This window comes from Indicator indicator, chromosome 14, assembly GCF_027791375.1.
Source record: "Indicator indicator isolate 239-I01 chromosome 14, UM_Iind_1.1, whole genome shotgun sequence".
Lineage (NCBI taxonomy): Eukaryota > Metazoa > Chordata > Aves > Piciformes > Indicatoridae > Indicator > Indicator indicator.
The window spans coordinates 17,420,057-17,446,183 of NC_072023.1; the positions used below are offsets into that span (position 1 = coordinate 17,420,057).

Consider the following 26,127-nt stretch of genomic DNA (forward strand, 5'->3'; position numbering starts at 1 on the left):
AAATGGGGTGGGGACATAGAAGCTTGGCTTTACAAAGACAAAAGCAGTGCCTGGCTTCTCTATACCTCAGTTCACCTTATAAAACAGCAATACTCAAAGTCTCCTCTTCCTGGATGACCACTTACCATCCTGCTGCCATTGCATTCACTTAGCAGGGCAAAGGGAGAAAAGATTAGACCAGATCTGCACACTCACATCCCCACATATCAACACTTGGGAATTATGAGGATGCTATGAGGAGGGTGAGCACACAGGAATGCTGAATGAGGAAGATTAGAAGCAAGAAAGAGACAAGGGAAGCTGAGAATGGAAAGGGGTACATATGAAAAGCTGCTTGCTGTGGAGGAGAAAATGAGAACAATAAGGGTGAAATAGAGCTGAAAGGTTAGAAAGCAGGGAGAGAAAAGGAGGGAAGTAAAAGTGAGAAGGATAGAAGCATGAAAGAGGAGGACAAGCAAAAAGCTGACATTGTCCCTACCCACCCCTGGTTACAGGCTGGGAGCAAAAAGAGGAAAGATTTGTGGCCTTGTCATCAGGGGAAGGAAGGGAGACAATCAACATGGTCCAGCACGACGACTCACAGAACCTGAGCAATTCAGCACTGAAGGACCTGCCGCTGGGCTTGGCTCTTTCCCTGAACACTGGCAGCATTCTGCTTTTGTTTTATGTGTGAAGCATGAAATCCTTTTGATGGTCAAGGACGATAATTTGAACACCTGTGTTTCATGGTCACTTACTAGGCAGCATGGCTTCTCTTCATCAACCACATCCCGGGAAACTTGCAGCTGCGGAGAAGGGCAGGGATCTTGTGCACATATTGAGAGTGTTTTCTTCTCTTGAGAAGCACAATAAATTGTGAATCCAAGTCTCATGCAATATCTTTCTAAGCCATGCCTTGCCCTTCTTGTGCTTCCTGTATCTTCTTTGTGTAAAAACATCATAGTAATAAATAAGAATAGACTCAAGTGACCCTCTCTTTTAAAAAGAGCATTTATAAATTCATCATACGTTGTAAGAACAAGAAAGTCAGGAAGTCCTCTCCCTGTACACTTAAGGTAGACACAAGAAAAGTTAGAGACTCCTCAAAATGCAAGCTCTCAATGGATGTTGCTTTTTCTAAATGAAGAAGCTAAGTAGTCTCAGTACACTGAGATAACTTCTGCATGAAACAGAAGGTGTGGTACAATGACAGTTGGTATTAGCATCTAAACCAAAACCAGCCTGGACATGCTTCCAGGACAAAGATGGTTAAAGGAGTGGAGCAAGAGTATACCCTGTTTAAATGGTGGAGATAAGACTAAAACCATTTTAATTTTTTTTTTTTTTTTATGATGGCTAAGTAAATTATTTTGAGGTATTGTTATTTTTGACTTGTGAAGTTCAGTACAGACACAGAACAAACAAACAGCCCTGGTCAGAAAGAGTTTGCAATCAAAGGATTTTTTTTTTTTCCTCTGAGGTAAACATTTTATTAACACTATAGTTAGTTAGTTAAAATTAAATCACCCAACACTCTGTTCTTGGAAAATATTGTGCTGGGCAGTACTTGGGAAGGAGTAACACAGTTATTGGCATTGACACAATTTTACAATGCTTATAGTGATAAAAGATATTTCCATTTGTCATCATCTACTCCACAAACGATCCCCAGGCAAGCCAACATACTATGGAAAATGAAAATGCTCCCACAATCAAGAACGGTTTGAAGAGTATGCAGAAGGTAGGAGTATGTTGTACACTTATTAACTTTGGTAAATCTTAGAACATTAGTATAAATTTTCTAATTATCAGAACCTGAAATTGATGTAAGTACAAGGTTGCTCTTGAGAATGTGATTTAAGCACTTCCCTTGCTACCCTAAAATTTATTACTTCTTACTCTTCTTTTCCTCTAAAGGAAATTCATACCTGAAATTCAATTTCAGGTACAAAGTAAAATCCTACAGCAGCTTTTCTCCTCTGGATGGTAAGTGTTTACAAACATAGAGAGGAGAGAGAATCTTATCTTTTGGGATAAGAGAATTAGGTTCAGGATCCAAAGAAGTTCTTGGAATTCTAATTGCTCAGTCTTCAGAAACTTCTAGAAATGCCTGTTGACTGCCCCACACTCTCTACCATACTTTTAAACCTACATAGAGACTTAAAAAAGAGAGTCTTTATGGAAAAGAAAGAAAGAAGAGGATCTGTTCTCAGCATCCAATCCTCCTTCCACCAAAGAGAATGCTTTCCTCTTTTGTTTCTTAGGAGTTTTGCTGATGAAACAACCAACCAACAACAACAAAAACCAACAGGGAAGGTCTTCAGTAACTTTCCTTATTAAGTGACTTTCAGACTAGAAGCTAGAGCCACTGAGTCTTTCCTAGTACCTATCTCTATCTATTGGCAGAAGAGAAGAGGATTCTTCCCTCTCTGGTAACCACAAGTGTGATTTTCATAGTAACCCACTATGAACTTCCCTAAGAGCCAATCTTCTATGAACAAGTCTTAGAGCTCCAGCTTATTGCCCTGTCCATGCACCATGACTATGAGGCTGCTGGAGTAGACAGAGCAGTGTACTGAACAGAGACACTAATAATGTCCTGTTGACAGCTCCTCAGCAGTTGTTGTCTGCTAGACACTGGCTAGTCATCTTGCTGCCTTGGGACTTGCTCAGCCCTAGAGCTGTCACACCTGAGGCAGAGTGCTGAGAGCAGCAGGAGACCCTTTTCCCTTAAGAGCTCAGTTTAAGAATTTTGCTGCCATCAACTGTTGAGGATCAAATAACAAGAAAAAGGAAGGTAGAAGAGTGAAAAAGAGCACCTTAGGGGCGCTGAGAAGATGGTCATACTTTCGTGGCTCAGGCCTTCCTCTCCCTGGGATCATATCTCTCTTCATCCCTTTCCTTATAGGTTACCAGATGTGACACTTCTTGTCTGGGTTCATTGGGGATCCACTGAAACAGCGGAACTGCTTGGCAAAATCCTGGCTGTTGCTGACAGGCCCACAGACACGAAGTGGCAGGGGACTGTGCAGTTCCGTGTTCAGGGAAGACTGTAGTTTCTCAGGATCCAGGTGTCCACACATTGCCTGAAAGGAAGCAAAACAGAAAAGTCATTTGGGCTGGAAGTCCTCCTATGAGCAAGACCTAAGGCAAACCACACCTCTGCACATGTGACTGAGGCTGCTGGAGCGACAAAGGAAGCATGGCATGGGTGCCAGCAATGTTCAGCTCTTGCTCTTTACCACCTCAGTTTTCTACTCTTTTCCCTTTCCTAATTTTCTTATTTGACAAGCCAGCTTCTCTTTTTCTATACTGTGTAGTTCAAAATACAAGGAATTTAGACCACCTTGGAGTTTAGGCACATGCATCTTGGGCTTAATCTGAAATAACACAGATGTAGTCTCAGTATCTAGATTCAGCTTCTTAAGCAAAAGCAATGAGTCCTCGTGGAGAAAGGGGAGTACTGACACAACATCCCATCACTGCTTTAGAGATGGGGGGAAGGTTATGTGACTTTACTGGTGTTGCACTGGCAATCCGTCTTGAACCTTGTTAGTTGAGTCTTTATTCTGTGACAAATGATGCAGTAGCTGCCAGATACCCTCTGAAATGCAAATCTTGCCACCAAGACCCAGAAATTTGTGATTTCAGAACTGCTTTTCCACAGGTTGCTCTGACCTGATGTTGATACACGCACAAATGTTTCCATTTGCACAATTACAGTGACTTGTAAGGGTGTGACTTCTGGGGAGAGAAACCCAACCATCTGTCCTGAGAAACTCAACTGCACTACAGTGCACAACTCTGTACGACTTAGCACAAAGCCTCAAACCAGGTTCCCAGGGAAACTGCAAACAACATGTAAATGTTTCTCTAGTTCTCTCTTTCTTTCACTATCAGTCACCTAGAATGACATGACATCTGGCTATTCACCATGACAGAGAGACAGCTGAAGAGATGCATGCCTTTTCCAGTCAAATTCTACTTTCCGTGTGTTAAGATTGCTGCCAAAAGCAAAAAGCACTCAGAAGCTAGGAATGAAGCATGCTTTCTCTGACACAGCTTGTCTGCTACAACTAAATTTTGGTAGACTTCAGAGTTTTGTAAAAGATATAATTGCAGACAGGCCCTAAATTAGCTCTGAAACCCATAGCAGGTTAGGAGCCCTGTTGGTAAAGTTTAGCTTTCTAAGTGAGATTCTCTATCTCCCAGAAACAGCCATTCCCAGTTCTGTGAAGAGGGAAAAAAGTGATTGAATATTGAAAAAGACAATATGTGATAATGTAGAAGACAGTGGAGAGGGACAGAGGCATGTGACTAGCTTAGAATTCATTACATGAGCAAAACTGAGGTAGAAAAGCTGGTCATAAGAAAGTCCAATCCTGGGTAAAACCTTCTCTTGTTTGTGCTTTTTCATCCAATTCTTATAAGCCTGCGGAGAGAGGAAATTAATAATAACAACCATCCCTTCAGATGAAGTCCCAATCCCACATTTTTTGTCAGTAAAATACATAAATCTAACACATATTTAGTAAATTAGCAAGTTTGCATCTCTCTTTCTCCTCACCCTGAGGCTCCCTGCTGCTGGCCATTACTGTAATGACTCTAAGCTAGGAGAACCACAATGTAACCCTTTTGCATCCCATTTCTGACAGTCCCCACCCTCCTCATAACAGAGATGTGATGATTACACTGTGAAAAAATTAATCTCACTTTCAAAGAAATTCACAAGTAATTGACTAAAAATCAAAAGCCTTTACCTCTTTGTGCAAGAGTATAACAAATACCACCTGAGACCTCAACACCTCAGAGCACTGTACACTCACTAATTAAACTGTTGAACTGCATAAAAAAAATGAAAACTTCCTCTCCAAAGTATTGCTGAGAACATTGTTATGGCATCATCTGATCTCTGCACAGAATTCTGGTTCATGTCTCAGCTTAGTTCCTCAGGTATAACATAAAGATATAAATAACAGCATGCTTTGGTGTGCAGAGCACATATAGGGAACAAAGCCCCACCACAGAGCTGGTGAAGAGGAGAAATGGTCTTACATGGAAGTAATGAGATTATGAATAGAGCTTTGTGAGGAATAGCAGATCCTTTGTCTGGAATAGCAGATAACATGCAGGGCACTTGCTGCTCTGGCACAGGTGTGCAAGAAATCCAGAACTGGAGCAGCAGAGCAATCTTGTGACATGGCAGTTGAGTTGTGTGGTGAGACTGAGAGCAGAAGAGCAAGTAGACTACAATACCTGGTAAGCAATGGTGAGACCTCCAGTGTCAGCTGTGTTCTCCAAGAGTGTAAACGTACCATTGACCTTAATGTCAAAGCTTTCATACTGTTCAACCAAGCAGTCTATTGATCTCTGTAGTGCACTCATGTTGCATGTAAGACAGCCCCCAGGCAGCACTGTGGAGAAAAAAAGGTCCTAGAAAGTAAAGGTACTTCAGGCACTCACCTCACAGTAACCACAGAGTTTTCTTCTTAGTGAGAATGGCCTGGAATGGGTTTTCCTTGACTCCATCTACTTTCCTGATATATGTCTACATTGAAATAGGGACCAAAATTTAAGATCCCCTGGAAAAAAAAAATATCCATGAGGGCCTAGAAGCTTGAAAGAAAGACACCAGAGCTGGTACCCACCATAACGATAGAATGCATGCAGAAGTTCATGCGCCATGAAGACCCCAATGGCTCCAAAGTTCACAGCGCTGAAAAATAAACATCAAAGAGTGGTTTTGAAAAGAAAAAGAGGGCAGCCACTGAGCACAGCTGTGGTCTGCACAGGAGCATTTCACTCTGAGGGCACAGGAACACTTCCTGTTTATTGCATGTGCTGCTGATGTGGTACACTGTAAAAATGCAAGTCCGAGTGTAAATGACTCCAAATGATGGCTAGCAGTATACTCCAGGCTTGCACTGAAGTATTCACAGCTTATAACCATCCAAAATAATGAAGAGTCTGTCCTTATTAACTCTACTGACATGGACTGTTGTTGAGAAACAGCCTTACTTACCCACTGCTGCTTGAATGCTGTAAGAGCAGGATTGCTGGAGATGCAATCTTGCAACAGCTCTCTAGTGAGAAGTGATAGATAGAACTGGCAAGACAAAGTAAAATCCTGAAGGTCTGGGTGCTTAGCATCTCTCTACAAGCAAGAGGTTGTCCCAGAGAACTCCAGCAGTGCTTCCCAGTCAGAATTTCTATGATGCCACTAAATTTACCACTAGTCACACAAGAGTACCCTCACCATGCCTTTCCATATCATGAAATTTTGGGCTCATTCTTTCATTACACACACTGATTACTGCTGCTGAGGCATGAAATTATGGCAGTAGATCATTATTACATCACTGGAAACCCAGTAGGAGCTGACAAGAACAGAGCAGCTCATCTTTTAGAGCTGCTCTTTCAGAAGCTCTGTAACTTACAATTGTTGCCCAAGAGAAGTTGCGGATGCCTCATCATTGGCAGTGGTCAAGCTGGACAGGCTTTGAGAGACCCAATCTAGGGCAAGGTGTCGCTACCCATGGCACGGCAGTTGGAGTGGGTATCTCCCAAGATCCCTTCCAACCCAAACCATTCTGTGATTCTATGATACTTGTACTGCTTTGCTGGCTTGCTTTAAAAAGTCTCCTCACAGTCATCAGAATTGGCTTTTGTCAGTTAAGTTTAAGCTTTGGAGCACCGTCTGTGAAAAATGCAATTGTGCCAGTTCACCAAGAGCTGGCAAGGTTTGACTTATCAGTCCACTCAACTGGGATGACAGGGAGAAAAACATATTTTACTGACAATGAGCATAAAAGGAATAAGAAGCTGTAAACACTTTTTCAGAGAGGAAGAATATGGTGGCAGCCCATACCACTGGAAGCATTTTCTTTTTCTATTTTGAATTCACACCTATCTGCCTTGAGAAAAAGGGTTTTTTTCTCCCCTTTACCATGTCTTTCTGAGATGGAGTAAGAAAGAAGTTACAGATAGAGATATTAAATTTATTCCTGGAAATACAATGCATCCAATGGGCTACATTCAGATTCCACTTTTGTAGATACTCCATACCTGGGAAACTCCACATGGAAAAAAGGGCTGCGGAACATTCCAGCAGGGAAGACCACCACGTGGTGCCTTATTGAGTAGTAGGAATGCACACTCCAAGGGGACACTTGCCAGCTAAAAGCAGAAAAGGAGAAATGAGAGAATGCATTAACTCCTTTCCTCCAGTGGGCTTGCACAATGGTCTGCTCAGCACAACTGTGATAACAGCAGCACCTAATGATGAAATTGACATCATCTCCAGATAATTCACACTATCTCCAGATAATTCACACTATCCCCAGATAAAGATGTTTGAAATGGACATTCACTTGTTGACAGGTAGTCAGAGCAGCTCAGCTTTTGTACTCATCAAGAGATTCACCTTCACAACTCCCCTGTCTAGTAAGTTAGGATTAGTAACCTCCTGTGAAGGCCTGCACAGAATACTCTTCAGGCAGAGTAAGGTCCCAAGTACTTCTGTCAGCACTCCCTGCCTCTGAAGCATTCTGTGCTCTGCCTCTGAGGTGACCCTGATAGCATTCACATCATCACAGTGCTCTGTTGTTTGCTTTGCTGCAGAGTCCAGGAGAAGCAGCTATCCTCTTTACACAGGGGTTCACAGGGTGTCTGGGGCTCCCTCTGCAATAGTGAGGGGTTTTGGTAGCATGAGCTCAAGCTTTGGGACCCATGCAACAAAAAAGACTTGAGCTGGCAAAGGCTCTGGAGGAGCTAGCACCAGACTTGGTAGAGTTAGACAATGATTGGACTTGATGATCTTAAAGGTCTTTTACAACTGAAATGATTCTGTGATTCTATGAGTACAAGACAGGCTGACAAAGTCAAGGCTTTTTTGAGCAGGATGCAGCAATGCAGCCTTGCAGCAAAGGCTAAGAGCATCTTGTGTTAGGAGAAGTGCCACTGGCAGATCAAGAGAGGCTATTAGGCCCCTCTCTTCAAGACCGGTAAAACCACACCTGGAAGTTCTGTGTCCAGTTTTGCCTCCTGGCCTGGCCTGCCCTCCCTCTTTTTCCCTAGTAAAAGACGGATACAGGCATACAACTGGACACAGTCCTGAGTGACCTGCTCCAGCTGATCCTGCTTTGAGCAGAAGGATTGGACTAGGTGATCTCCACAGGTACCTTCCAACCTCAGTTGGTCCATGAATATGTGGTTCTGACACTTACTCATCCTGTGACTGATGGTGAAGGAGTTTCATGTAGGAATTTTCCCTCAGTACTTTCAAGCAAGCCACCACATTGAGGAAAAAAGTGTCTTCTTTTATCTCCACCTGGAGGAGGAAGCAGGCAATATGACTGTCACAGGGCATGAGAGAGGAATGAATTGGAGAGTAGGAGAAAGAAAACTCTCACAGGTCAAAAAAGGGTTCAACAAAAGCCAAACCAATGGAATACTTGTGGGGTTTTCTCTCCCACTTCTGAAGATCTTCAATTTAAGACATGACAGGAAAGTTATTTGCAGGCCAAACAGAAAATGCAAGCAGGTCACCGGCAATCTCTGTAAGCCTAGGCACTCTAAATAGAAGACCACACAGGCAGCAATATAAAAGCAACAGATAAAGGTTCTCTGGACCCATCCATTCTCAGAAAATGAACAGCAGGAAATAAGCATTGCTCCAGAAGTCAGAGCCTCTTTGAGCAGCAGGCTGCACAGCAGTTTGTACAGGTAAAGTGCAATAATGAGGCAGGCATGTTTACATTATCAAGCTCACATTCTGATATTCCAGGTTCACTTTGGCAGTCTGGAGTATGTGAGCTGGATAGCCAATCTGCACTTGCACTGTGGAAACCTAGAATAAAAATAAACAAACAGAAACGTGACAGATAAGAGGCTTTACATACTGGAGGTCCTCTTTAAACTCTGGTTCTGAACAAATCAAATATGATCTGTGAATCAGCCCTTCAAAATGACAGATACTTTGTTTTAACAAGGTGTCTTCTCTTGATACTCTGTTCTCTTAATTCAATGACCTGAGGCATAATGTTCTACTCTTATCTTCCTGGCATTGTTCTCTGGCATTCAGCTTTACAGTTTTTAACCTCTCTAGGTGTACCTCAACACAATTCAGAGTATCCATGGACAACCACTGAGACTCTCGCTGTCTACATACTGATGCGTGGTCACCTGTGTTAAAGGCACTCATAAATCCACCTACAATTTTCATTGTTTCTAAGAAATCTATTTAAGATTGTGTGCCTGTAGAAGCAGGCAGGAATATGTGAAGCTGCAGGCCCCTTTCATTCCTTCTCCAAAGGCTGCAGAGAAAGAAAGGCTTCAGTAACTTCTGCCTTCTGCACATACCAAGCCTTTAGCCTCTTGGCGAGTCTGGTCATCCATCCACTCCAACTGATCCAGTCGGCTATGGAGGGCATCTTGGATCTCAGAGAACATCTGCTCAGCCTGCAATGGAGAAAAGAAGGCATGGTCAGAACTGCAGAAAAATATTATTTAGGCTTAGCTATCATTTCCCAACAGAATGATTAGGGGGGATTTGTCTTCGTGCGATGTGAGGAGGTTTCCATTTCTATGATGGTTTAGTTATTCAGAGGTTCCTCACAGGGCTCACTGTTTGCTCCCACACACTTTTTCATCTTACTTCTCACAATAACTGAAAAGGAAATGATTCTTTTTCATTCAATCCCTGTTGGAACAGGAATGAATCAAATGATTGCCCTACTCCTTGAGTGAAACAAAAATTCAGTATCCACAACTATTTCATGCTGCTGTCTTCCTTCCCAAAGTTATGGCACTCTCTCTCCTTCACAAAACCATGTTTGGGTCATTCAGCTCTGTGCTTTACTACAGATAACCTTAATTTCCCCATTATCTTTTCTTGGAGTTATTTACTCTTGCCACTTCATAAACTGCAGACTCTGCTAATGTAGTGCCTACACTAACTTCCCTCAAAAGAAAAAGGAACTCTGATCATCAAACGGGAAAAAAAAATCTTTTCCACACTGCAGTCTTTTATTGTGGATGCACTCGGGATGTTTTAGCATTGATTTGTTTCTGTGCAGCTGCTCATATGGTGGATTAATGGCTTTGCAATTGAAATTCTTACTTAAATATGTGAGATTGGTGATGAGTACTGCTGATGCCAGCTGTCATTCCAGAAAGCACACTGAGATTGCTTGCACCTGTCATAGGTATTGGTGCTGCACACTTGACTTTGCTAAGAGTTGAGATAGAGACAGTAACTGGTATTTTAGTAGTGATTATTCTGACAATGACAGCAACATCTCATTGTCCCCAAAAGGAGCCAAAGTATACAAGTACAGGAATATGGGACAAGATGCAAAACCTACACTTGATTTTCCTGCTCTGATGCAGTCTTAAGCTGACCTGTCAGAAAAAGAAAGAGATGAAGCTGAGCTATGATTGGGGTTAAGAGGATGAATACCTACAAGTTTCTTGGTCTGCTGAGGGAAAATTTCTTGCACAATCATCTGCCCTAGAACTGGCTCAAAGAAAGAGCTGGTGTCAGTCAAGCACTTCCTCCAACGCTCAGCAGGGATCTGTAGAACAGAGAAAGAAACAGAGAGGTATGAGAGTGAGGACAAAGAGACAAGCAGACAGCAAAATGATACATAAACACAGTAACATACACACTGCTGTCTAAAAGGGACAGCAGCCAGGGGAAGGGATGTAGCTCCCTTTAAGCTGCTTGAGAAAACTTTAATCAAATCAAACCCTGATTGCCTCATGATTTACTCCACTTACTTTCACACAAGATGAATATTCCTATGCTAGCTGAGACAAATACATAGAAGAAAGGTGACCATCCTTTCATTGTTCCCTACCCCCTGATGCAGTGCACTTTGCTCTGTAAAGTTTCGGTGGTCATGTCTGCTCCCACACTGCTTCAAGAAAAAATAAGCATTTCATGACCTAGTGAGAGTAGTTTTCCTCCCCAGATCTAAGAAACTCCATCTGGACAAGGCATCAAAGGAACATACCAAAACCCCACATGTGCTAGGCTGCTACTGGGGAGACTGAAGAAGGTGCTTAAAGGCTAACTCACCATTCTAGATCCCGTTTTTCCATAAAGAATCTTAGACAGCTCCAGGCGTGCCTCTTGGAATCGACTGTCAAGGGCTGGGGAGAGATTCCCAATCAGACAAACAAGCATATAAATATGAAGGACCCTGTGGGAAAATGACATTTCAAAAGACTGGAGATTGAAGCCTGGTGACTGTGAACACAGAGGTGTAGCAAATGTGAGAAGCACTGTTTACGCAGAGGAATCCCAGTAAGCTGAACAATGACAACAAAGCCTTCTGAATGAGCTACAGCCCTGGCTAGCAAAGCAGGGTGATTTGCCATGACTCAGCCAAGGAAACTGTCCCCAGAGCACCAAAGCTCAAGGGGTAACTGGAGGCTGGGGCAGAGGTTTCTCTATGGGAAGCAGGTGATAGCATTTTTAGGACTGGGTGAAACTTCTTGTAGAATAATTTGAGTGCTCTGTGGGATTCTGCAAGACTTATGTAGTGTTTATGATAAAGACCAAAGGCAGGGAAACAAAAATCGTGCTAAATTGGGAGGATCATGCTTGGGAAACAGAGAGAAAAGGTGCTAAGAGGGAATGGTTGAGCCTAACCTTCAGGCTCGCTAGGACATCAGTCTGAGTGAGCCCTGCACATGCTCATAAGAATCTGTCCTATCCTGTTAAATGTTATTTTAAAATTACATTCTGCTCTCTGTGGAGGGGCATGGGATGAGATATTTGAGAGACAAGGAGCCTGGGTTGACTGCTGGAGGGGTTTTGACTCAAGATAGCCACTGGAGTCAACAGGAGTCTGAATTTGTTATTGGAGAGCCTAAAAGTTTGAACCAAGTACTGGAGACATCATCTTGCATGTGAGTGTTTGCAACAGGAAGAGATCAGAGTACCAGCAACCAAAGTAGGGCTGCAAGACTCAGGGGCTCATGTATACAAGTGCCAGCAATTGCAGACAGCAAGGGATCTTGGGCCAGCTTCTGGACAAACTGAAGATACTCTGAATATGTACACATACATATTTCAGCAGTAGAAACCAACCCTCTCCACATGGAGAGGAGTGTTAGGATCAGGCTGTCTGAGCTGTTCATATCTGTAGGAGTGCTATGGGTGAGTGGGTGCCAGTAAGTGCATTGTATTCCATCCCTGGGTGACACATATAGTGATAGAGACAGCTACAGATCTAGATCTATTTATACCTGTGTACACACATAGTCTATGCATATGCAAGCCTCTTGGGATTATTTGCTAAGCCTTAGTACTGACTGAATACATCAATATAGAGCCACAGCAACCTTGCAAAGGTAAAGCTTTGGATTCAGCAGACCTCCTTAATTTATGGCACTTTAAGTTAATATTTCTTGAGCCACAAACAACTACAATCATAGATAGTGACTCCTACCTTCCCTTGTGCCATTGTTGGATGATCTGTGACATGCCTCTTAAGTATTCCATGTCATGCACTGCAATTGGCTGAGAGAGGTTGATTGGCATAGGATGGAAGACAGCCTGGAGACATGACAGCCAGTCAATAGCAGGTGCTTTTTCCTAGAAGTAAAACAAAGCTTACAAGCTGAACTACGAATCCAACATGACTGACAAGAAATAACAGGGAAACTGGGATAGTCTCATTAATACTTTCCCCAAGTTCAAGTGTTCATATGATGTGGGTATTGATTACAGCACAAGAGAAATCACTTTTTTTAAAAAAAAAATTGAATCAGCACTGAAGAGGGGAGAGAGTTGTAGGCTTGTAAAGTACAAGACTGTGAGTTCATAGGTTATTTAAAGCTCAATAGCCTCCCAAGTGTAAGTTGCAAAAGAATGACATCTAAACAGAGTGTTTGTGTGTTTCTTGGTCTGGTTCTTCAGTATGTGAATATCACAAGTAATTGTGCTGCTTGGGTTCTAAGGCATAGGTACCTGTAGCTCCCTAATGGTAGTGTGAAAGAAGAGCATCCCCTTCTCTTTTCTTTCCTGCAGCGGGGTGATAGCTCGCTGGAGGTTAGAGATGAAGGACAAGAGGAGGGAAAAGATATCAGGGGGGCCATCCTGTGGCCTTCCAAGTAGGACCCCGAGTTTGTTCAGATATGAGAGATACACACGGAGAACCTGCAATACAGAGCACATGACCAGCAGGAGAAAATTAGCCACTCCATCCATTCAACCACCTCCCAGCCAAGCATCTTGACCATGTAAGCTTCAATCATTCAAAACCACTGCAGCCCCATCCCTGAAACTGTCTTCTTCACTGCAACAACCTTACTGTATGCTTTCATGTGGAATACAGTTGGTAAAGTACAGCTCCTCCCTCAGTGAAGAAAAGAGAATTCTCAGAGGGTCCTTTCTGTCTGAGCTAACTTTAAATTACATCAAATAACATAATAATTCTAGAGATGTAAACCTGCTGTCTCTGGAGTCAAAGGAGAGAGATCTAATGGTATAATGAACCAGTATTTTTGATGGAGAGAAAATGCCAGCTTGCTTCTATGCTAATGAAGTATCAAAGGAATGCTTAGACAGGTAGACAGGTTTTTTAAATTCTTATTATTTTGAGTTCTCTTCTGAGAAACTGCTCAGGTTTTGACAAAGTCCAGAAAAATGATAGAGCTGTGACAAAATGAACATTGTTGCAGGTCAAAGAGATTGTTTGGCTTGGGTTAAAACATTTTAAAATTACTTTTAAAATATTAGCTATTCCTCCCCTGAATACAGACATTTTAAGTTATGAAGCCTTCCTTTGGACCAGAGCAATTCTTTTTTAAGCTTTCATTCAAGGTAAAACCCAAAGGGGGGCCCAGGTTCATAAAGGAAAATGATAACATTCTACTTCTACACTAGAAGTTTAAAACCTGGCATCTAAAATGGGTTACATTTTACAAACTGTCTCTCTGGGAAAGCAGAAAGTTTTGTAAAGAATTCCTTCTGGAGACATTTTTAGAGGTCACTAACCGTAACCCATGGAAGCAGACCACTCTGAACCAGGAGAGCCCTACACCAAGGAGCTATTTTTACCTTTCTTCAGCCTCTGATATGTTACCTCAAGATAATTGGTCTCTTTGAGTTTACTCTCATGTGGCATCTCGAACTCAGGATGGTCAATCTGCAAACAGGAGAAACACATTGCTGCTTCCCAAAGCACTGGAAACATGAGGGTGTGCTCGACAGGCTGCCTTACTTCCTGTGTCACAGCATTTAAATTGCTTTGACTTCTGGAAAAGGTTTACTATGCAGTTTTGGGAGAGCTATCCTATTCTGAAGCTCATTACAAATCTGCAGTGACTGATACTCAAATGTCAATCACATCATGACATATTTTGACACAGTGCACTGGTTTTGGCCGGGACGAGAGTTAAATTTTTTCATAGTAGCTTGTATGGGGCTGTGTTTTGGACTTGTGATCAGGACAGTGTTGATAACACAGGGATTTTTAAGTTGTTGCTGCACAGTGCTTGCACAGAGTCAAAGCCTTTTCTGTTCCTTTTACTGCCTTGCCAGCAAGCAAGCTGAGGATGGACAAAAGGTTGGGAGGGGACAGCAAACACCAACTGACCAAAGGGATATTCCATACTGTGTGTCACCATACTGAGCCATAAAAGTGAGGATGAAGCAGGTTGGCTGGGACTGCCATTGCTTGGGAATTGACTGGCAGTGGTTGGTTGCTGGTGAGCAATTTGGGCCTTTTTTGCATCACTTCTTTTTGTTTGTTTAATTATTAAACTGTCTTTTCATTTCAACCCATGAGTTTTCACACTTTCACCCTTCTGATCTTCTTCCTTATCTCACAGAGGAGTTAATAAATGAGCAGTTCCATGGTGCTTAGCTGCCTATCAGGCTAAACCCACCACAGCAAGCTGCAAACTTCACAGGTCTCTGTGTGTATTAAACACTGACACTTCAAGTCAGTTACTGAATCAGTAGCAAGGACCAGACCCTTCCACAATGAAGTACAGTCTGCACTGTCAGACAGAAGAGAAGAGAGAAAGTATGCAATTTATTCTTCCTCATCCGCTCAATTTCCAAAATAAGTGCTTTTTATGCAATAAAAACAGGAAGCTTACTGAAACTTAGAAAAACATTCTTCAGAGAGGAACATAGGTTGAACTTGAGCGAGCCTGGGTCTCATGGGCTGCATAACTGACTCTTTATTCCCATTATTCGTTCTTTAGTTCACTCACCTGAATTATATTGGTCTTGAGGTCAAAAGGATCGGGTCCCACACGCACTCTGAAGAAAGGAAAGGTACCATATCTGCCCATGAGAATCTGGAGAGTTTCATTAAAATCTTTTGCTTTCCCTGCATCTGTCATATTCCATCCACCAATCTAGAGAGGGAGAGAGACAGCATGAAAATAGGCGGGGAACCATGTGTTTGATGCATATTTGCAAAATCTTTATTTTAGTCCTATGAGCTCGCTCATTTTGACAACTGAGAAGCAACAAAACAAACAGCAGCGATGGAAACTCATGAAGATTTCTACATGTATTGTTGGCTTTAAAAAGATCTTGCACTTAAGTAAAGCAATAAACTGCAAAATGACAACAGGGAAAGGAATTATAATCATCAACAGAACACAGTGTCCAGGAAAAAAAGCAGGAGGGAAGAGGTCTAATTTTTCTAAAGTCATCCAGAAAGACAATCAGACAGATCCCACCTCCCCAACCAACAATTCACAGAAGCGCCTGCAGGCACTCTTCCTTCTGCTAGAGGATTCTAGATCCTCTTGAAGACAGGGCATAAATGGTCTTTGCTGGCAGAAAGATATACAGCCCTCCCTGGCACTGAGGGGAGACTCCCAGAATGAAAAGAGAAACATTTTCCACTTTAAGTCTGAAGTAATGAACAATCATCGAACCTCACACACAAGATGTTCCCTAATCTGTAAATTGGATCCTGTTGAACTGAGATAGAAAGTGAATCCTCTTTACAGTCTAGGGTTTTGTACATAAATAAATAATATATAAGGTCATGAGGAATGATTCAGGTGCCTCACATCAGAAAATCAAATCTTGAAGCAGCATTTAAAGCTGGATTTATCACTTCGAAGTTGTTTTGTTAACCATGAGCTTATTCCAGGGACATATGCTAGCAAAATTCCATCATGCAGGACTATATGACTCTAGCTTCACACTTTCCTTTCCTCTGCAGGAATTATCCTCTGGAAGGAGAGGAAATAGCACAAATATTCACCTGATTTAGGAGGTCCTTCAATGGTTGACTTCCTTGGGATTCTATCTGTTTGGTATCCATGCAGGAGCGATAGAACTGGATGGCTTTCTCCTTGGCTGAGCCTCTTATCCCAAGCTGTGGGCCCTCTGAAGAAAAACCCAGAGATTAAAAGCTAAGTGGTTAAAAAAAAACCACTGGGGCAGCGTCAGAGTAAAGTTGTGAGAAAACATTATACCGCACTTTGATTCACACCAGCTCAGTAAATGCATCCATACTTTTCATACTTCCAACAGCTACTCAAAGCAAGAGACCTAGTGCCTTGACCCCTCCTGAAGCCAGGTATGTGAGCATCTTTGCATTGGAACAGCAGCAGAGCAGGCAAGGAGTGTGCACCTAAGATTCAGTCCCATGTGGCACCAGGACGTGTGACCAGACTGCGCACTTAGGCACAGCAGGAAGGGTCTACTTTGACAAGGCAACAGGAAAATGGTTTGAGTTGCTGTCAGCATTTTGAAGTGTGACTTTCATCACTTGGCAAGAGGAACTAAAATGTTTAAGATGCAGCTATTGTAATATGACATGCTTGAGAATAAATCTATACCTGTAATGACAGAAGAATGAAGAGACTGGACTCAGTCCCTGTTAGAAACGAGTGTAGTCTCAGTTATCAGTGTTCTCAGCTCTGACTGAGGGAGATGCTGAAGAAAATACACCACTCATCTGGTCCTACCTAAAAGCCTTTTCAGGATCAGCTGATTTTCTTCCAACAACACATCAAACACATTCAGTGACTCTTCTGTGGTTCGGCTTGAGTCTTTGCCTTCCCAGCTGCCACAGGCATATTTGTAGAAATCCTCACAGGGGTCTACAGAGTTATTCCTAGAACTCAGGAGTCTGGCCAACAGTGTAAGACCCACCCCGACATCACAGGATCCTGGGCAGGAAGTAAATAGGAGAGAACTGAACAGTGAGAGTAAAGAGTGAGAACAATTGCAAACAAAAACAATGAGGAGTTATCTGTGGGACATTTGTCCCCCAGAGATTTAATTTTGTACAAACTCCTTTGCTTGCAGAGTGTTGAATTCCCTGTAAATTTTTGCTGAGTCTGGAATAAAGCGTGTTCTGTCTTTCACTTCTCAGGAAGATTGCCTTTGCACTTCATAGGAACATTCTTTACATGAAGAACAAGTGATCAGTGCAGAGGTGCTGCCTTCTGTTCATACTACCCAGGCAATCACCAGTTGGATTTTTCTGCCTTCTCAGTGTATTTGGCCAAATGATAAACAAGAAGCAACTGATGGTGTCAGCACATGAAGAAAAAGAGGGACATGTCACAGAGAAAGTAAGGAGATAAAAACATGAAGGGAGATGTTCAAGCATGGGAAACATTTCTCCACAATGACATTTGTCAGAATAAGACAAAGACTTTCCAGCACATTTTTTTGATCTCAGGCTCCATCTAAGCTGCAATGGATACAGAGTCTCATTTTGGTTCAGTATCTTGTATCAACATCAGATCAGATCAATTATATACTGAAATAAGCCACTTGTAAATCAAAGTAAAACTTTTCATACCGTGGTTGCAAGAGCTGACATGGAAGAAGAAGGTAGGCAGAGAGGAAATGAACAAGATCTAAACTAGCAGTTTTCCCTTGGTCTCTGTAGTGAATGTCTCCCACATCTAATATGGGCCAAGGAGAAATGCTAGGTGAAGAGGCAAAAATGTTTATTTTTGAGCAGGGAGTGTCTGTATCCACCAATATCAATGCACCTTCAGTACTAAGCATTCTATATACACAAACCTGGACCACTCTGCAGACAGTTGCTCAGATTTGAAAGGCTGCTCTGTTCTCACAGTTCATCTATTAGCAAGAGACTATGACTTTTCTTTTTTTTGCACTGTGACTGCTCTGGTCTGTGGTAGAAAATTACGCTTATTCAGTCAGAGACATAAGGGTGGAGGAGGAGCTCCAAATCTCAGATTCCAGTTTCCTGGAGGGGACTACATATGGAGCATGACAAGGTGGTGAGTGGCAAGACAATATAATGATGCTCTTCCACAAAACTGGGCCCAGGCAGGCAGAGAAGGAGAATAGGTATGGAAACCTCTCTCCACTATGACTTAAGGAAGAGGCAATACCATGTAGCTTTTTTACACTAGTGTTATGATTCCTTGAGGTTCTGAAATCCTCTTCTTAACATAAATGCTAAGCCTAATGCACAATAGAGGCAGATAGGAGAGAAATGGGTCTTACAAATGGGGTGGATGAGGAGCAGGGAAAAGGATATCCCACATTATACCTAGACCACAAGTGATCGTGATGTAGGTGATAAGCAGTGTAAAGCCAATGAGAGTACTGAGAAGTGTGCACAGAAGTAGGCCTTTTCCCTGAAGGCATCGTTCTTTCTTTGCACCTGTTCTCAGCTCCTGGTCACAGGTCTGAAGAGAGAAAAATAGACAAACAGAAAATACGAAGAAACAAAAATTCATATTAAAGTTAGCACTGGTCATATAATCCACCTTCCACCTAATCTGCTTGAAAATAATTCACAGGACTAGTGCCAGAATGCCAACAGTCTTCTGATTCCAGCTGCCTGTACTCCCGGGGGCTTTCACATCTTCATTTCCCTGTCTTGTCCAGCTCCAGCTGTTGCACAATGATATGAATTATGCATCCAAAAGCCACCTTGCCATGAGGAGGTCTAGCCCTCCTTCTGGTTTATGGAATCACCTTATATACACCTCCTGAAGATATCAAAGCCTTTTTGAACCTATAGGGGCAACAACAGGATGTCTGGGACTGGTGGTTCTTTCTTCTGTTACAGTCTAGCGGCCTGAGCAATAATTTCATAACTCTCCTCAAGAAGTAACTCCTACATTTTAAGCCATCTAGTCCAGCTCAAGTGGAAGAAAAGATTTGCCCTATTATAAAAACTGTAGTAATGTGTAGCTCACAGAGACGATCTTGTATATAGACAGGTTTCATCCCACTTAAATATAGCTCTGTACATAATTAAGGCTTGTCTTTTGAGCCAGTGGAGAAGGCTAGGTACCTTCTGAGTACAGCTTCTGCTTGGAACAGGGAAAGAGGAGCCCACAAAAAAGCACCTGAGGGCTGGAACCCCTCTGCTATTGAGGACAGGCTGAGACAGTTGGAAGCGTTCAGCCTGAAGAAGACTCTCTCTGGGGAGACCTTACTGAGGTCTTTCAGTACTTAAAGGAGTCCTGTGAGGAAGATCAAGACAGACTTTTTAGCAGGGCCTCTTGTGAAAGGACAAGGGGTGGTGGTTTAAAATGAAAAGAGGAGAGATTCAGACAACATATAAGGAAGACATTTTCTATGCTGAGGGTAGCCCAGGTTGCCTAGAGAGGTGGTAGATGGTGGTAGACCCCTGGGAACATTCAAGGCCAGGTTGGACGAGGCTCTGAGCAACATGACCACAGGATGTTAGGAGCTGGAAGGGACCCAAGGAGATCATCGTGTCCAACCCCCCTGCCAGAGCAGGACCGTGCAATCTAGGTCAGGTCACGATCCTGCTCACTGCAGAGGGGTTTGACCTTTAAATGTCCCTTCCAGCTCAAAACATTCAATGATTCTATGATGGCTCTGTGATTCATCATTCAACTTGTATGAAGCAGAAGGACTTCATTGTGGTAAGTTCTGAGACCTGGTTGTCTCAGAAAGAATGCTCCATGTAGAGACAAGTGAATAGCTTGAACAAGCCTCTGAAAAAGGATAAAGAGGCGCCACCCCCTGATGGATTTTTTTCCTTCTGGGGTTCCTTTATGAGCAGGTGAGAAGATTAGTATTCACATGAAACTGAAGGTGAATGCAGTTTCCAGTGCAGTTTCAGTTCTTCCATGCTCTCTTTTAAGAACATGTAAGATTTCAAATTGAAATGGCTTTACCGTAGCTAAGTGAAATCAAATGCCTGCAATTGCACTAAAAGCTGACTTCTAATTGTCCTCATACTGGAATGAATAGTTTTGAATTTATGTACTACATGAAACATCCAATTCAAATGAGAGCTTGCCATAGGCTAACACAATTTGACAGGTAATGTTATGACTAAAGGAAGAACTCTTTGATGAAACTAAGGATTTGATTTTCCTTCACCATCTCCTTCTTTCTCTTAGGTCTTCCTGACCTCTACAGGAACGCTGCAGTTCCTCACCTCACATTTAATATTGTTGTAGAAGAATAAGTATGTAATTTTTGTGAAAATCAAGTGAATTAAAATTAAAATAAGAGGATCAAACGCAGGGAGAACTGGAGTTATTTTTGGTAACTATTTATCAGACAATTCATGGGTATTATTTTTCATCCAGTAGATTATTCATTAATTACTGGCTTTGGCTGTTCCCCAAATTGTGTTTATCATATCAGTAATGTCAATGACACGTTTTCAGGCTAATACTCCCCAAAACCTCAACATTTTCTTAAAATCATCTTTTGTCAGCAAGCAGAGAAGCAAGCCCATTAAATGCTATTTCAGAAATAATACTTTAATACCTGCTAACAGGAGAAACTACACAAAGCTTGCTGAACTGTACTATGGATGAGTAAAAGTTTTAAGCATAATTGTGGCAAAAAAAAATATTGCCTGATCTTTATCATGCAGAAGTATGAGGATGGATAGAGAAAGTAAAACATTTCTGCAAATCGTTCAGCCAGAATACTGCAGTAGAGCCACAGGTCTTACAACACAGAACACCTCTCAGCATAACAAAACACACCCCTTTTATTTCAATGTTATTTAGTTACATAGAAAACTTCACTTATCTCTGTTGCCCTTAAATCTTTTGCACATTTTAGCAGCCCTGAGCTAACAGTTCAGTTCAGTATGGTTTGTCTGTAAATATGCAATTAACACTTTGCTAGTTATTTACACAGGACTTCAAAGCAGGACAAGGATACCACACTGTGTGGAGAGTAATTAGGCTTGCTGTGTCATCCTCACATTCAGAAAACCACGTCATGGTTACCAGCAATTATTTGTGGTTCAAAGCATTTGCACATTTCTGCATGAGTACCTTCTTAAAATAATTTGTTGGAAATAACAGAGGTACAGCAAAAGATTCAAATAATCATATGATAATGATTATTATTACTTGTTGGTCAATGCTTCAAACAGATCTGGATACAACTTCAGAAGGGCCATTAGGATGAATAACAGGAAGGGCAAGAACCCCTAAATCCTCTCACTACATCCCACATCATGAATTCTGATCCCCTTCTGGATGCAAACTGTCAAAAGCTCAATTTCTCCAGTTCTCCAGGGCAATGAGCAGTGCAGCTGCGACACAGGGAATAAAAAAGAGGGGTTCAACAAAGGTATCTTAGCAGGCTGCAAGAGAAGCCTTATTTCCTTACCTCTGGAAGAGTCGTCATCCTTGTCACTGAGCAGGCTTTGCTCTTGTGCTCCCCACAGCTGTCACTGTTTACTTGTTTACTATCAGTCTTCTGCTCCAAGACACACCACTAAGTTCAGAGACAATCTCTTCTTCCCAGCTTGGCTGATTGCTGTATGGAGCTGAACAGAAAGGAAAAAAGGAGAAAAAGCTGTAAAGAAAATAGGAGGGAGGGAAATGGATAAGTCTCTGTAACTCTCCACCCACCTTCTCTTTCTGGTACCTCTGCTTCTCATAAAACTGTATTTTTTTTGCCCCCTTCTGCCTCTCCCTGTGACCTGTGTGTCTTTACGCCTCCTGGAGCTGCACTGGAATATTTTTGAACAGAAGTACGTGATTCTTTATCTCCCCCAGCCTCTTCTCAACTATTTGCTGCTATTTTTCTCTCCAACAACCCTATTATCCTGCCCACCCAACAAGCCTGTTTGGGTCTGATATTCTCACTGCTTCTGGCCTCTTTCAACCTGCTGCTCGAGGTCTGGAGGTTTCTGCCTATTGCAAGATATGGATTCCAGTGCTCCTCCTTCTACAAAGAAAGGCCAGTATGCTCAGTTTCTTCTTGCTTTCTCTCCTCTCCATCCAAAATCCATTCAAGGGGTGAACAAATCATTCATTACTGATTCTATTTGCAGCTGTTTGTTGTTTCTCAGGTGATGGCCATCTTGTGTGTCTTCACTTCCATAGGGATGCCTATTGTAAAGGGAGGGAAGTTTCTCTGCTTTGAGGGCTAGGAACCAGGATCACTTCCCTGAGACATTAAAGAGTAAGTAGTGAATATTGGGAGTTGAGGCCTTCTTGAATGGCAGCTGGGGGCCAAGAGAGGTGAGGGGACCACTTTGGAATCAGCTTCCAAAATGATAGAATGAGCACAATACCAGAACAGAACTGTTTGGCTCCCCACTCTGCTAGTCTCTCAGGGGAGTATGATGTCTTGGTTCACTAGTCTGAAGATAATTAGATACCTGTTCAACTGTTCAGAGCTTCCCAAAACTTTGGTCTCTCTCCTTACGTCCAAGTCTTTCAACCTTCAGCAATCTGATATATTTTTTCCTTGTTCCTGTAGTGCTTGCACATTTTTTGATATCTTTGATTATACCATGATCACAGACTTCTTATATTGCTGAAACCAGTTCCTCACTCCCAATTCTTTGTACCCCTCAGTTTACTGGTAACTCTGTAATTCTACATTTGTCAAACAGCTCTCAATGCTTTTTTAAATGATCCTTGCTGACCTTTATTTCCTTGAAGTAAATCACTTCCCTTCAGCTTAACATCAGAGTCAAATTTGCAAATACTTGTTGCGTAAATGATTGAGATTCAACACAGTAGAAGTAACAAGACCCTTTTCTAGTAGTCACAACTCTTGCATCTCTATGATCCATAATATTCAGTAGATGTTACAGTGGAGATACCTTTATAAACAGACCGGACACATTTGTTAATGGCAATAAACAATTTATTTGTTTGTCTTATCTATGTGTCTGAATACTTACCTGTATCTAACAGGTATTACAGCATCTAACAGCTTCCAGGCTCTAAGTAAGTGAATTTTACTTCTATTTTCTCTAACGAACACAATCTAGGCTTTAAAACTTCTCTGGGCAAGCAGAAATTTTATAATTTTTTATTATAAAATGGCTATGATAATTTTGTACACAATTAATTTAAATTAAAGCAAATAATAAAGCCTTTGTTGAAGTATTCAGCTTTAAAATGAAACTTGAGAAGACTAAAAAAGCCTTTTGGTCAATATGCCCATGGGATTTGATTGGAGTCAACACGGTTTTATGAGCCAGCATCTTTTGAACATGTCCTTTACCTCTTCTTGATAAAATGCAAATTTCCCACATAATCTGACAAAATGCTACACTGGTACTGCCTACACTGTATGGATTGTCCCACACTGCCATGTGGGTATGGAAGTCTGCAGGTTAGGTGCCACAGGACAGTGCAGCAGTGTCTGTAGGCAGCTGCACAATGGCAGTTTGCAGTGCAAGGTCTGTATTGGAAGTAGAACCTGTAGAGTTTTGGGGATCTCATTAGCTCAATGCTTGGAGCATTCACAAATACAAGATTATGGAGCTGTATATGGGCAGCTGGTTTTTCCCCACTGGCACAGAAGTTTCTTTGAAAGATGCCTTCACCAAAGTGAAGACAAAATGTTTCCCTGTAAATTCTAACTACAGAAGCAGGAAGAGAGGTTGGAGAGACGTCAGAAGTAATCCTTATCAACAGATCCCCTTCTTATCTCTAAGGCACAGATGACAGCTCTGCTCTCTTGAGTTCACAAATTAGTGAAAGGATCTCTGGCTTTTCTCCTTGTGACAGACTCCTTCTCTTGTCTGTACAGCGCCTGAGCTTTTCCAAACACAGCACTGCTCAGCACACTGAAAAGAATAGTGTGTTGGACACACCTGCCAACTGCCACACACAAAATGTTTAATGGCAATGATCTCTTAGATCCTTCTGCCATTTAAATCGATGTAGGATTCAGTGAAATGGAGAATTAAGTGCATAGATATGTGTTTGGCAGAGGTTATTATGAGCATTTCTTATACATTCAGGATGGCTCGCAGTCTAGGTAGGGTTCAGGTAATTATTTCCTTAGTGTCTGTCCTGAAGTGAAATTGAATTGGGACTTTGATCTTCTGCACTGTGTGCATAGTAAATTTCCCTGAAACAGTTTGATAGGTTGAAGTTTCACTTCATAGATTGATAGTCCATCTCCAACCTTCCAAAAGATTGCACCAAAAAATTGCCAGCTTTACGTAATTAAATGAAAAAAAGCATGATCAGCAGTGTTACTGTCAGCTTCTTTACCTGAATTCCTCTCAGTACAGTCTTGCCCTACATGAACATCTTGTATTGTTTTCTGTGTTACTTTAAAGTCTCATTTTATCTCTTCACTGGGCAAAACCAGTAAAAATAACTGGGTTTAATTATAATATCACCTCAGGCCATGGTTAATAATGTTGTAGTTTGTGGCAGTTATTGTACTAGTGAGAACTTTTTCTCTGCCCAGCAGAGTAAATATTTATATTTGACAATATCTTCTGTAGTTTGTATCTTTTCACACACTCAGATATGAACTGTGAAACCATCCCACAACACCCATGAGGCATTGTTTTCCATTCAGAAAAGCAAGTCCTAGCCTATGAAACTTTTATGTAAAGTGGAGGGCAAGGAAGAATAAAAACATCATCCTTGAATAAGCAACCACAGAACCTGCTCTTGAGGAGAGATGTTAAGGCAAATGAGACCTCTGAGTCCAGCAAACTGCCAGGGGGTCTCTGCTACAGCTGAGTGTGCACCAGCTCTGGTCTTGCTTCCTCACCCTCTGAAATACTTCTGAGAAAATAATTTTCCATGGTTCTTTAAAGCACTGGCTACCTACTTGGTCTTTTACAATTGATTACAGGATGATTTTAAAGGCCATTTGCTCCAAAATTCGTTTTGGATCTTAAAAAATCAGTAGCACAATAAATAAATAAATAAATAAACAAATAAATCCCCTTTCATATTCAACATAACCAGAAGTGGTGAACTAAAAAATAGAAAAGTCATACTTTTGTTGGAGGATTTCTGGCTGTCTCTTCTTCAAAAGCATTTGGGCCCAGGAGAGAGTAACTAAATGTATGACTTAGTTTTTGGAAGTGTTTGAGAACTAGATTAATCAATTTTCACAGTGGTAAATATCAATCAAGATTACTTCAATTCAGATGTTTGTTTAAACTATTGTCAGTTGGAGATATAGAGATTAACCCTTCTCAAAGCTCGGTTTCAGCATAACCACAGGTTACATCTCATTTCTTTGAAACTCAATATCCCTTTAGCACAGCCTGGGTAAGGAAGAAAGTGGTTTCCTTACTAACTGATTGTTTTCCTTCAGACACTCCCATCTTAGCATTAAGCTCTGTCTCTCAGCTCCTTCTATGTTTTGCTTCTAGAAAATGGCAGGTCAAAGACACATAGATAGCCCCAAACCAAGCTTTGAAGCAGCCTGTATTTACTTTGGACCACAAGACATGTTTGTGTGTTTATCTTCCTCACCTACTTTCACAGACGTTTGGGACTGAAGGTCTGAAGACCTGAAGAAAGCTTTTGGACAGCCTTCTGTGAAAAAGGATTCATACTCTGATTCAACCCCTTTTTAATAGCACTGTAGGACAAACATTTAAGGATTTGGTTTCCCTGTGAGCCTAGTAGTTTGATAGCTTATCAGAAGCCCTTACTGATGGCACTGCCTGGTTAAGCAGAGACTACATCAGCTCTTCCTGAAGGAGCAGCAGTTGCATTGGTGTTGGGGCAGTAGCTCCTCCGTCAGCTCTTCCTGAAGGAGCAGCAGTTGCATTGGTGTTGGGGCAGTAGCTCCTTCATCTGCCCAGCTTTAACATGGTGGTGAGGCTGACAGAGGTCATCAGGGGCACCAAAAGCAGCTGCAGGAAGATGTGACTGCAGTGTTCCCTGTTTGTACCAAGTGGAGACTGCCAGACTACAAAGATTGCTGTG

General features: G+C 41.9%; 1 protein-coding gene across 3 annotated transcripts; it reads right to left on the reverse strand.

Moving 5' to 3' along the window:
* Nucleotides 1-1,491: 1,491 nt before the first annotated feature.
* On the reverse strand, nucleotides 1,492-22,987 carry KEL (Kell metallo-endopeptidase (Kell blood group)). Of its 3 annotated transcripts, XM_054386857.1 has the most exons (19): nucleotides 21,826-22,987; nucleotides 21,581-21,740; nucleotides 18,507-18,645; nucleotides 16,936-17,139; nucleotides 16,227-16,351; nucleotides 15,214-15,360; nucleotides 14,076-14,138; nucleotides 12,959-13,147; nucleotides 12,438-12,583; nucleotides 11,060-11,183; nucleotides 10,443-10,553; nucleotides 9,340-9,438; nucleotides 8,750-8,827; nucleotides 8,205-8,308; nucleotides 7,045-7,155; nucleotides 5,628-5,695; nucleotides 5,236-5,393; nucleotides 4,316-4,411; nucleotides 1,492-3,065 (listed from the first exon to the last, which is right to left on the reverse strand). In XM_054386857.1, exons 2-19 carry the CDS (start codon nucleotides 21,596-21,598, stop codon nucleotides 2,889-2,891), a joined length of 2,157 nt encoding a protein of 718 aa, XP_054242832.1. In that variant the 5' UTR covers nucleotides 21,599-21,740; nucleotides 21,826-22,987; the 3' UTR covers nucleotides 1,492-2,888. The 3 variants fall into 3 exon arrangements, with proteins under 3 accessions (XP_054242832.1, XP_054242833.1, XP_054242834.1); XM_054386858.1 differs by lacking the exon at nucleotides 14,076-14,138; XM_054386859.1 differs by lacking the exons at nucleotides 1,492-3,065; nucleotides 4,316-4,411; nucleotides 5,236-5,393 and adding an exon at nucleotides 5,443-5,527.
* Nucleotides 22,988-26,127: the final 3,140 nt, after the last annotated feature.